This window comes from Miscanthus floridulus, chromosome 13 (genome assembly GCF_019320115.1).
Source record: "Miscanthus floridulus cultivar M001 chromosome 13, ASM1932011v1, whole genome shotgun sequence".
Lineage (NCBI taxonomy): Eukaryota > Viridiplantae > Streptophyta > Magnoliopsida > Poales > Poaceae > Miscanthus > Miscanthus floridulus.
Genome location: NC_089592.1, coordinates 38064855 through 38077043, shown reverse-complemented (window position 1 = coordinate 38077043; position 12189 = coordinate 38064855). Strand labels below are relative to the sequence as shown.

Genomic DNA, 12189 nt, shown 5'->3' with positions numbered 1-12189 from the left:
GCATGTACTAAGTATTGGAGCGTGTGCTCTACGTAGCTTTAGAGTTCTAGAGCTATTCAGATCCAAAAATCAGATCCCTTTTTAGGAGAGAGCTCATCCCCTTTTATAGTCAAAGGGGATGGGCTCTTAGAAGATAGAGAGAGAGAGAGGGAAAGTGTACGTGTGCTACCTAGTCTTGTTGCCCACGCTGTTGGGTATGAGATGGTTGTTGGCGCCCACAATACTATTGATGTCTAGATGCATGTGCCAGGCTCCACCGTGTTCGCCTAGTACGACAAATGTCGGCGCCTACAATACAGTAGGGCAAATGTGGACGCCTACAATACTGTAGGGAAAATGTCGGCGCCTACAATACTGTTTAGGTTCTGACATTCCTGTAAGTTTGCGTAGTGCCAATCTGGCATGGCCTAGTGGCACCGCCCTATAGGTGCGTAGAGTATGGTAGGGTACAGTCCTTGGTATTGCGGTTTGACTTGAGCGCCTTACCTTATCTGCTCCGCCTGATTCTCGTGCCCTCACCAAGCAGGCATCCCCGATCGGTCGATCCCAGTGACCCCCAACCGTGTCGGTTGGGGAATAGCTACAAATAGAGGTCTGGCGCATTCCTGGTTAGAAAAGACAGTTGGAGTCAGACGGTGTCCCCACCTTGGCTAGGTCTTCTGGTCAGGGACCGGATCATTCTCCTGCCTATCATTAGGTATCTGGGTTGGCCTAGGAGGCACACGTTGTCGCTGTACCACCTACTAGGCTGAGTTTTTGTAGGAAAGTGGGTCCATTGGGGACCCTAGGTTTATGAACCCGACAGGAGCCCCCGAGCCCTTTTGGGACTCCTATGAAGTCGTAAAGGGGCTGTTTATACTCATTTTATGAGCGCACCCGATGGGTGTAAGATCGTGGGTGGCCATCATATGAGATGGAGCACAAACCTAAGGTGTCAAGCATGGCTGAGGGGTCAGGTGAGATGGAGTGCTAACCCAAGTGTCGGGTGTGATTGAGGGGTCAGGCGAGATGGAGCGCCAACCCAAGTGTCGGGCGTGGCCGAGGGGTCGAGCAAGATGGAGCGCCAACCCAAGTGTCGGGCATGGCTGAGGAGTCGGGCGAGACAGAGTACCAACCCAAGCGTCGGGCACCGACCCAAATGTCGGGTGTGGCCGAGGGGTCAGGTGAGGCCGAGTGCCAACCCAAACATCAGGAGCGGCCAAGGGGTCAGGCGAGATAGAGCGCACACCCAAACATTGGGCGTAACTGAGGGGTCAGGCGAGATGGAGCACCAATCCAAGTGTCAGGCGCAGCCAAGGGGTCGGGCGAGTAGGAGCGCCAACCCAAACATCGAGCGCGGCCAAGGGGTCGGGCGAGATGGAGCACCAACCCAAGTGTCGGGTGTGGCCGAGGTGTTGAATGAGGTGGAGCGCTGACCCAAACATCGAACATGGCCGAGGGGTTGGGCGAGATGGAGCGCCAATCCAAGTGTTGGGCGCTGACCCAAACGTTGGGCGTGGCCGAGGGGTCAGGTGAGACGGAGCGCCAACCCAAACATCGAGCGTGGCCAAGGGGTCGGTCTAGTTTTGTGCATTACCCCATCTATAGTTTCCACAACCGGAGGGGCTGAGCTAACATTGCTTGCCTCGATGGCTCGAGTGACGTGCTCGGTGAGCTCAATAACGGGTATGTTCGAGTGGAATCCAGGTCTGTCATTCATAATGGGGTCGACATAGCCGTCATGTGGCATTCCACTGCACCTTAACCCACCTTTGGGCAGATGCCCGAGCCATTTTGGAGATCGACTCAGGTGGCCCACTAGCCTCCCCTCGATGGAGATTTTATGGGCATGGCTCAAGGTCAGGATCGAACAAGAAGGTCGAGATGACCCTGTCCGCTTTAGAGCTGATCAGGCGAGGGCCACTAGGGCTCATCTGCATTTTCTACCCTGGCTCTGTTTGACATAAGGTGGCCTTGAGCCCTTTGTGGGCTAATCTTCAAACTTTGGTCGGTCGTCGCTCATATCAAATGAGGCGACTACCACTTCGTGACACAACACGAAGCATTGTGATGCAACAATTGCATATGTGATGCTTGGATATATGAGATGAATGTATGGATGAATGTATAAATGTATGCATGGGAATGGATGAATGAATGATCATGCACTAGAAAACAAGAAGGGGTTTTGGTAAAGTTACCTCGATGACTCGAGTAATAGGTTCGGAGAGCTCTTATCGGATATGTCCGAATGGAATCCAGGCCCATCGTTCGTGACAGAGTCGGCATAGCCTGCATGTGGCATCCCACTGCTCCTTACCTATCTCTCGGCTACCACCTGAGCTGTCCGATCAACTCAGGTGACCCATTGGCTTCTCCTCGATGGAGATTCTATTGGTGGGCCCTTCCAAACCTTGCCTAGGAAGGCAGAGAGTCATTTGCATGTGGTTGTGCCTCAGTTCATGTGGCCGGGTTGTGGTAGTGGTGGCCCCTACCTAGGCAATGTCTCATTAACCAGGCGATGTTTCACGCGGGCAGGGCGTGTCCTGTCAGCCAGGGGCCACGTCCCATTGCACACCTTCCCTCATTAAATAGGTGGAAGGGAGAGGGTTTTCCTCCCATTCTTTCGCCTTTCTCCAACTGTTGCCTCTTCTCCTTCCTCTTTTTCACCAAGCCTATTTGTGCGCCACGGTGGTTTCTAGGAGAGAGAAGGGTACAGCGAGGGAGAGGAGAACTCATAGATCCGTTCATAAATCCAAGGCATGATGTCGAACTAGAGGCCTTCCAACATGGATGAGGAGATGCTGGCCGCCTTCGCCAAGAAGGGGCTACTCCCATTGAAGGAGGTGGTGCATTGGAGGGCTCCTACTCCGGGGGAGGTTGTCCTGCACCCCTGGGCCAATGAGGTCGTATCCTTCCTCACCTACCACGAGCGTGGGCTCGGGTATCTTGTGCACTGGTTCCTACGCGGGCTCCTCAATGAGTGGGGTCTAGAGTTGCAGCACCTCAACCTAACTGGGGTGCTGCACATCTCACTACACCACAACACTGCTTCACCGTCAGACATCTGAATCTAAAAGTTATATTTGGCGATGGATGATCTGACGTTAAAGATAACTCAGAGACCGTCTGACGCTAAATCCTTATTTAGCGATTTAATGTCTATCGCTATAGGTATTCATATTTAGCGTTGAACCATTTGTCGCTAAAGCCAAGTGTACCATCAATCTGTCTGTCGCTAAAGAAAATGGGCCCACGCTGAGCTCGTGTGCCCCACCTCTATCTAGCTCGCTCGTGACAAAGCCTAGGTTCCCAAATCCTAAACGCAGCCACCGTCGCCTCTTCTTTCATCTCCCGCAAGTAGCTTTTTCCTCTTCCGTTCTACTCTCTCTCCGATCTCTCCCTCCAGATTCCAATCTATCGGTGCTCGAGAACACAACCGGAGCTCGACCGAGCAGACCCCCGCCCCAGCCCCCTCCTCCCTACCGCTCCTTCTCCGTTCCCCCACTCTGTGCTTCTTCCTCCTCCTACTCTTTCCACCTGCTGTTCTGTCTTGATCGGGAGCTCGCCGGATCCACAAGGGGAAGTTTGCGGGGCCCTCGAGTGTGGCGCGGGGCGGCGATGGGAAGCTTGGGAGGTGGGTGTCGGACCGAGCTCCCCAACGGCGGGATCCGGTTGGGGAATCGGGTGGTGGGTTGTTTTTTTAATCTCGCTGTGGCTGATCAGTTCCTTTCACTGCTGCTGCTGCTGCTGCTGCAGGTAGCGGTGGCGCCGGGGCCGGCGGCAAGGTCGGGCTACCGGCGCTGGACGTGGCGCTCGCGTTCCCTCAGGCAACGCCGGCGTCGCTCTTCCCACCCGCCGGTGAGATGTCCCCTCGCGTTCCTTTCAATGAATATGGCAGGATCACTACTGAGCTAACCCTTATGAAAGCACTATGCCTTATAGACATGTATGACTCCTGCTGTCTACTTGCCATGTTGTCTTCTGAACCTGCCCATTACTTATATCAACTCAACCTTTGATCCTCTATTGTCTACTTAGCTAATAACATAGTTATGTTGTAGTGACAATGACTTTCAATGTTGCCTTATTCTATTTTGCACTAGTGACAATTAATGTGAATATTAACAATATAAGGCTGGTTACCTCAGGAAAAACATGGAAAACTCTCTTGACTTCCTTAGTGTTAACTACAAATTGATAATATATATGTACAGACATATGTATGTGGCATATCTATTAGTCACCACGTGAAATAAGATTCTTATGTGGCTTTGAATTTCTGTTGGCATCGGCAGTCTTTGTCCAGAACAAGTCCTTGAAATCCTTGTGGCTACCTTTGATTTCTTATTTTCAACACTGGACTCACTATTTAGAGTTGCTTTTCAGGTTGCAATTTGGTCTCTGACAGCATCCTGTGCAAGTATATATCAATTTCGATTTTGACAAGACATGATTCAAGGTGAGCCACCTATTCTCTAACATGGGATGTTCAGTTTCATGATTTTTTAGTTTCCTGAGTCATATATGACTTTGATCTCTTTCAGATAATCAACTTCTTTCATATGCTTGTAGTTTAGTCTGGTGGATTTCTGATTGTGGGCTTATGGTGTGCAGTGAATTAGCCAACGATGTGTCTTGCCTAGTTGCCTTGGGTTGTAGCCTTGAATTTAAGTATCAACTAGTAAGGCTGTGAGATTATATTCAGTGGTAGCAGTACTAAGCACTAACTGAAATTATGTAAATTTAAGTATTAACTAAGTACTAATACTACCTGGAATTGATATATCTGTGCCTGCATATTTAGCACAGATTCAGCTAAGTACCCAATATAGTAAATAGGTTACAATCCAGTTCTGAATTTTTGTATGGAAAGCTGAAAACCTCACCATGTGAAATTAGATTCTTATGTCCAATTAGGTTCATATTACTGTTCAAGTAATGTTTCCAAATGAGCTGCTGGTGCCATTTCACTATCTCGTTGTGGCTTTGAATTTCTTTTAGCTTCAGCATTCTTTGTCCAGAGCAAGTCCTTGAAATCCTTAGTGGCTACCTTTAATTTCTTATTTTCATCATTGGACTCTTCTGTGTGGTTTCGTGTAAAGCTGAAACCTCTACCTACCTGACTTGTTCTGAAAACCTTCTGCAGGCATTGTCTCTATTTTATGAGCTGTTCGTATAGACCTTGTGTGATGAACTACCCTAGAATGCCGCACATGTTCAGGACTACTTGACAGGTTAATGTCTTTCTGAGTCTCTATGTTACCCTTGAAATGTTATCCAGTGAGCAGGTTAAAAGTATTCCTTTGATTTTCATACATACTTAACAAAACTCAGTCTAAAATAGCAGTATGTATAATAGATGTGGGGTGTGCCAAATATGCAAGGAAATATCACAGTTTTGGATATGACAGCCTAGTTAGAGTGATGAGCTGCTATTCCTGTTGTCTTTCTGAGCTGATGAGCTGCAGTTTTGGATATTCTTGTTGGCTACACAGTTTGTGGGCTATTGAACTGCTATCTTCTTTTTCCTGAACAGGCTAGTTAGATACGCAGACACAGTTTGTTCGTCATGAAGTGGTGTGATGATGAGGTGTGGCCTAAGCTGTGTGCTTATTGGTGCACAGATGATTTCCTAGGCCAAACGAAAGAGAGCACAGGAGTTCTGATTTTCTCACAAAACTTTTAATATGGAGTAGCTTCTTTGTAAGACATGTCTTGTGTGCTGAAATCTTGTGGTGGTGTAGTAGGTGCCATGCTTCTTCTCTACCATGACATTTTGACTTGCTGATGCACTGCAAGTCTGCGATACTGCCTCATCTTGACATAAATTTACATGGTTTCATTTCACTCTGCAGTATTGGGAGAAGGCAGAATTCCCATTTCATGCCATTCCCAGCCTTGCATCTCTTGGCTTAGCTGGAGGTACAATAAAGGTACAGACCAAACAATTTGTGCTTTATTTTCGAATGTTAGGCCTACGTTTGTTTCTTCAATGTGCCCACTGCCACCTTATCTCTGCTCCATTTCAATGTCCGCGCGTTCACCTCTACATTTAAAAGGCTACCATGGTATAAGTTGCTTCTCATAAACTGCATGATTTTACTGAAGTGGATACCCTTATTTCTCAATGTACCTGAACTTAAGGAAATTTTGATACAACTGCATGGCAGCCATTTTCATTGTCATTAATCTAGAATAGGCTAAGCTACTCTTATTCCTTAGATTCTTTCTATTTTTTAGTTCTCCTACCCTTACAACAACCTCACCATTTTGTTGCATCCTAAGGCTGCTCTCACTTTCCTTCTTCTCAAAATTCTTGTTTCTTTATTGCCATGCCCTTACAACTACCTGTTGCTGCAAGGTTTTTTCCATACAGTTTTGGTTCCATCCAAGAGGTATGTTTCTATGTGTTAAAATAGGTTCTGATTGTGCTAATGTTACCACAATTTTGTATATTAATTTGCCTCAAAACTGTGGTATGAATCCAAACTTACATGCTTTGTGAAATCTGATTTCTTTATATACAAAATATGTCTATGGCAAAGGTGCACAACCTACCCACAATAGTACATAGGTCTGTTTCTCTGCTCACTAGCTAGGCATCTACAAATATAGAGTTTTTATAGCTTTCCCCTCAGTTATATAACACTTGAAAATATGAGATATATTACCTTTGTCTAGCCTACAACTCCAATGGAATGCAAAACAGCTTTACGTGCACACTTATATTTGTCCATTCGATGCAATCCAGCTCTTATTAAAACAAAATGGGTAGGAAGTTAAGACTCACTCACTCAAATTAAGGTCTTCGAAAAATATGTTATCACAAAGAGCTTAACAAAAGCGCCAGAAGATTATCCAGATGCTAAAAGTCAGCCTCATGTTCAGGTAAGAGTTGCATATCCATGTTTTGTTTTGTCCTGATTTCAAGCCAGAAAAGTGATGAGCTAATAAATGTGTAAACTTGGTTCCTTAGGTTGCTTTGAGACTCAAGCAAAATGGTTACTCTGGTTGCTCAGCTGGTGACACAGTCCCTTATTTAATTTGCTCTCAGCAGGTATTACTAAATAATGTCTTTTATGTTTCGCATGCTCACTAAATCATCAATTGCTTATCCACATTGCAAAATTTTGGATTGTCAACCTGTCATATGACACTGATTGGTACTCTTGTTTCACAATCTGTCCAAGCCTCCAAGGCTAAGCTCATCATGTATACAGACCAGAAAGCACTAAATCTCATCAACGTTATAAAAAGAGACCAACACATATCTCTAATGATATTCACATTTTACAACCACTCACAATCTTGATTTTATTGCTGAACTAACATTTTGAAACATTTCTTCACAAGATAAGAATATGGATAAACGGAGGGAGTAGTCAGAACTTTTTGTTTACCTACAGTGTAATTTTAGGAAAAAGGAAAATATATAATTTTTTTCCTGAAAAACATCCCAGTTTAGCTCTGTTTGAAGCTTGATTTATCTGATCCTAAACTGTACTTGCCATTCTGTATAGGACTCAGATAATACACATTCTATGGGAATAGCTCAGGGAGCTAGACATCCCGAGGAGTTAAAAAGAGACCCTGACAAGTGGATGATTGACATTGACTATTGTTTGTCACAACAGGTTCTTCACCATTGCAATAGATTTTCCCTTCTTGGAAAAATGCAGTTATCTTTCCATATGCTATAGTATATACAGTGTTGATGATTCTAAATTGCCTTTGTAGATTCATCCTGTTGTTTCTCGTCTGTGTGCTTCCATTCAGGGTACTAGTCTAGCTCGTCTAGCTGAATGTCTAGGACTTGATTCGGCTAAGGTGCGTATTTTCTGTTGAGCCTTCGATATCTTAAATGATTGGCATCATTTCTTTCAATATAGAGTTTGATGATTCTTATTACTTGGATCAGTTCCAATCAAGAGTGACTGAGTCTAGCAATCAAGATACATCTACGATGCTGTTATCTGTAATCGATGATGAAGATGAGAGGTAAACCTCTAACATATCAATTTCGTTAATGTTGCTAGTATTTCAGTTATTCAAATATTCTTGTGTTTTAATGACAGATATCATGGTTGTGAGCCACTGCGTTTATCATGCCCAAGCTGTTTTGGTACCTTCGACTGCCCTCCTGTATCTAGTTTGATTACTAGTTCTACAAGTGTATCATATCCAAATAATGTATTGTGCAAGACCTTGTTGGATGATGTACTGTGCAAGACAAGATTGTATGTTATATATGTATTGATCTCCATGTGATGTATGTGTTTTTATATCTTTATGTGATGGACCTTAAGCTTGAATCTGGGTATGATATGTGCTACATATTTTCTCATTGTATTTATTTTTTATATATTTATATTGTCCTATAGAACAATCTATCGCTATAAATACATGAACTGTTGGATGATCTATCGGTATATGTCTTGTAACAGAGCATCTGTCGCCAAAAAGTAGCAAGGAACTATCTAGTCGCTAAAAAAATTCAGGGCAAGAGACTATCTGATGCTAAAAGTACTGTCTGACGCTAAAGATTTTTAGCGACAGGGCTTACAGCGTCTGCAGAAGTCTGTCGCTATAACTTTTTAGCGTCAAATTAGTCTGTCGCTGTAGCCGCTTTTAGCGTCAGACCGTCCATCGCTAATCTTGGTGTTGTGGTGTAGTGTCTCTGGCTTCATCACCATCTAAGAGGCCTTCCTCGGGATGGAGCTGCACATTGATCTCTTCTAGCGGATCTTCAGTGGGCGAGCCCTGTCTGAGGGGAAGCCACCTAGAATCACGTAGGTTGGGGGGTTTGCCTTGTAGAAGAAGCCAAAGCCATCAGCCCCTACCCTTGCGTACTCCCCCTGTGACTCCAATCGGGGGTGGCACGGTGAGTGGTTCTACATCAGGAACCTAGCAGAGGCGTCATTCCTGACATTTATCGGTAGAAGGCCAGAGAGAATGGAGAGCTGGTCGTGGGGTCCCACCTGGTCGATAGAACAAATTAGAGGTTATCAAGACGGAGCTTTAGAGGCTTGTGCAACATGGCCTCGATGGGTTGTGGGTCTTCCACACCTTCTTTCACCATCGGGTCACCCCATTGGTGAAGAGAAGGCGCCCGATGTGGGAGTACTCTAGCCCAATGGATCCCGACCGCGTGTCACTAGGAGTTGCCTAAAGGACGAAGTCTGGAGTCATCTCAATCGAATGCTGCAACTGAGGGACAAAGACTCCCTCGATGGGACACCCAGACCTCTTCATGCCCTAAAGCTGTCCAATCTAGTATGCCCCCTTTTCCATTGTGACCTTATCCTCCTTGTTTTGATGTTTTGATTGATTTCAAGTTGTCCATTTCGAAGGGACTCTCGGGCTATAAATCCTGGCCACATCTTCTGAGGGGGGTGGAGGGCGTAGCTCGGCAAGCTACCTAGAGTGAGGCAGCACTTGCCAAGAAGAAGAAAAAAGCTGAGAAGGCCCGAAGGAGGTTCAACAAGGAGAAGGAGATCAGTCGGTGGGTCTAGGGGGGTGAGAGACAGAGTGACATGGAGGTAGAGCTTGAGTCAAAGGAGCCCACGGAGATGGGTGGTGACATTAGTGCCTCTAAGAACGAAGGATACAAGGGGTGCTGTCATGACCTTGGTGGAGCACCATGAGCCAACGGCCACCTCAGTCGGCTATGGGCATGATACAGAGATGCGTGGCGATGTTCTTGAATCAAGGAAGCATGCCACGAGCGAAGACACCACCATCGAATGAGAAGCAAAGCGGGCGCTGGCGCCATGCCCTTTAGAGGCATCGTTGGCTTCGCGCCCCCTGCTCCGAGTGTGGTGGAGCACGCTGGTCGGTCTAGGGGACATGATTGTTCCCCTATGTCTTTGGAGTCAGTGCGCATGTGCGACCCCCAACGGAGAGACGCTCCATCAGTTACTCCGATGGTTTTGCCACAAGCTAGCCGTCACGACCGGACGCGGGCCAATCGGGAACCAACCGGGTCAGCTCCTCCCTCGGTTGATATAGGGGGGCGCGGGTCGCAACCTATGAGTGGTCCATGTCCGGTTGGCTCATCATCAGCTGGTCAGGGCTTCAGGGCTCTGCCGCTGTCTTCTAGGTAATCATTCATACTCCCTCCTATTCTCATAGCTGAGTTTTTTAGCGTGACTAACCCACACTTGTTTAATAGCAGCCAGGGGCTAGTGGGATTGGGAATCTCCCCACCTCCCGTGTGAGAGGAGTGGAGACCTAGTCTGCAGCGGGTCATGATGAGTGGTGGGGGAAGTACGTTGGCGGCGGTGTGACCTTCCTTACTAGGGGTTACGTCTTCCCAGCTAGTCACGAGTATGGTGGCAGCAGCGGTGCCGAATGATGGCGACAATCCCCGTGGTGATGGTGGAGGTCAGGGTCGGAGGTGACTCTCATAGTCCCTCCCCAATGGTTGCAGAGGAGGAGAGGAGGGAAGATGGGCTCCCTGCCTTGCCCGGTGGAGGGGCGCATGGTTCACCCGCCTAGGTCAGAGCTAGAGGGGTCTGGAGGAACCACGACTAGGCCAGAGGTAGTGTGTCCATTGGTAGGCCATGGAGTCATAGTGGTGGACATTCCTTGCTCCAGCAAGGTAGGCACTGGGGTGGAGCCGACAACCATCCTGTCATCGCGAGAGTTGATGATGATCTAGTCAGTCGCATGACACTATGATGGTTGGATCTTCTAGCAGGTCAGGGGTGACCTATGAGCTAGTGTGGCCTTGCCCCGGTGAGCCAGGAAAGGCCTAGATTGTCCTTTGCAACAAGGAGGAGGTGAAGCTCTAGCACTTGCTTGGGGAGAGAGGACTATCGATGGTGTCTGATCTCGCCCATACTAAGGTGAGGCTCAAGGAGGCCTTGGAGAGGGTTGAGCTCATCCATTCAGGCCATGACAGTCGACCTACCACATGTTACAGAGGTAAGTTCTTTATGTTTTTGGTGTTGTCCTTATCTTCTTGGTCCTTTCAATGGTTGTCTCAGTATGCCTACTTCTTCTCATAGGATCTAGAAATGATGTCGATCCGTAAGTCCTGATTTCTTCGGGAGGAGCATGGTTGGATGGATTAGGAAGCAGCGGTGTCATGGTGGGTCAATGAGCTTAGGCACCTAGCTAGAGTCCGCTCGCCTTGAGTCCTCAGACTAGGCGACCAACTGTGACAGGAGCACGAGTGGTAGAACTACGTGTGGTCGAGCGGGTGACTGCTGCTAAGTAGGAACTCGATGCGGATGAAGGTCCACTTGGTGAAGACCGAGGCGGCACTTTGAAAGTCCTTGGAGGCTCTAGAGGCAGAGCGGAGGGCCTAGTTAGGATGCTGGAACAAGAAGTGGTTGCGCTTCAGGGGGCAAATGCTCGGGGCAGAGGAGTCAAACACTTGACTAGTCGAGTAGGTGACCCAGCAAGAGGAAGGGACTCTCTATTCTCAAAAGCACCCACCTTGGTATGTATCTATTCTGCCCTCAGTTGATGCCTTGATTTCTCCTTTCCTTTGTGTCTGAATTTGTCATCTTTATTAGAACCTGGGTGGAAAGATTGGCTCTCTAGAGCAAGAGTTGGAGACAGTCAAAGCGATAGTAGGTTAGGGCATAGAGGTGCCAGCCCAGTCCCTTGAGGAGCGACATGCTCTAGAGGGGGAGCTCGACTAGATTCACAACATTGTGCAAGTGGTCATCTCCGAGGTGTTTGGGTCGGGATCGAGGGCCAGTACGCCCGCCGTCCAGCTGGCGGAGGTCCCGAACGAAGTTTGGGTGCTCATCTCCAATGGCATGTTCTACGAGACGTCAGGGGTGTTGATCTCGGTGGTGACCCATCACCCCGTTCTAGACTTCATGACCATCTACAGAGGGTACGCTGATGGGTGGAGCGTAGATGAATTCCATCGCTGGGGGAGAGTCTGGTGCCATATGCACAGATGGTCACTGGGTAGGTCACCGCACAGTGGGTGATGGAGGCTCGCCGTTCAATCGTGGCTGAAGACGTGCACTGGGAAGATGTCTTCTAGCTTGTGGAGGGAGTGGAGATCGGGTCAGAGGCGAGCGTCATCCCTGCCCCTGACTGAGCCGAATGTCGTCCTATCTAGAAGCGAGCCGCCTTCATCCTCGTCAACCATACCATCAGACGATGCCGCCGGGGGGACATAGTAGAGTTTAGAGTAGAAATAGTTAGTATATGTAAAAGACAAGTTCGTGGGGAAGCCCCCAT

At 47.7% G+C, this 12189-nt stretch overlaps 1 protein-coding gene across 1 annotated transcript; it reads left to right on the top strand.

Moving 5' to 3' along the window:
* The first annotated feature begins 3600 nt into the window (after positions 1–3600).
* Positions 3601–8291, top strand: LOC136499742 (DNA polymerase alpha catalytic subunit-like). Its single transcript, XM_066495287.1, has 11 exons — positions 3601–3616; positions 3706–3840; positions 4369–4441; positions 5519–5540; positions 5838–5915; positions 6787–6870; positions 6959–7039; positions 7503–7616; positions 7720–7809; positions 7901–7980; positions 8058–8291. The coding sequence occupies exons 1-11, from the start codon at positions 3601–3603 to the stop codon at positions 8248–8250; spliced, it is 966 nt and encodes a 321-aa protein (XP_066351384.1). The 3' UTR covers positions 8251–8291.
* Positions 8292–12189: the final 3898 nt, after the last annotated feature.

Coding starts and splice junctions, on each gene's coding strand:
- LOC136499742 (XM_066495287.1), top strand. Junction 3,841..4,368: donor GTCGCTCTTCCCACCCGCCG/GTGAGATGTCCC, acceptor GTTGCTTTTCAG/GTTGCAATTTGGTCTCTGAC. Junction 7,617..7,719: donor ACTATTGTTTGTCACAACAG/GTTCTTCACCAT, acceptor TTGCCTTTGTAG/ATTCATCCTGTTGTTTCTCG.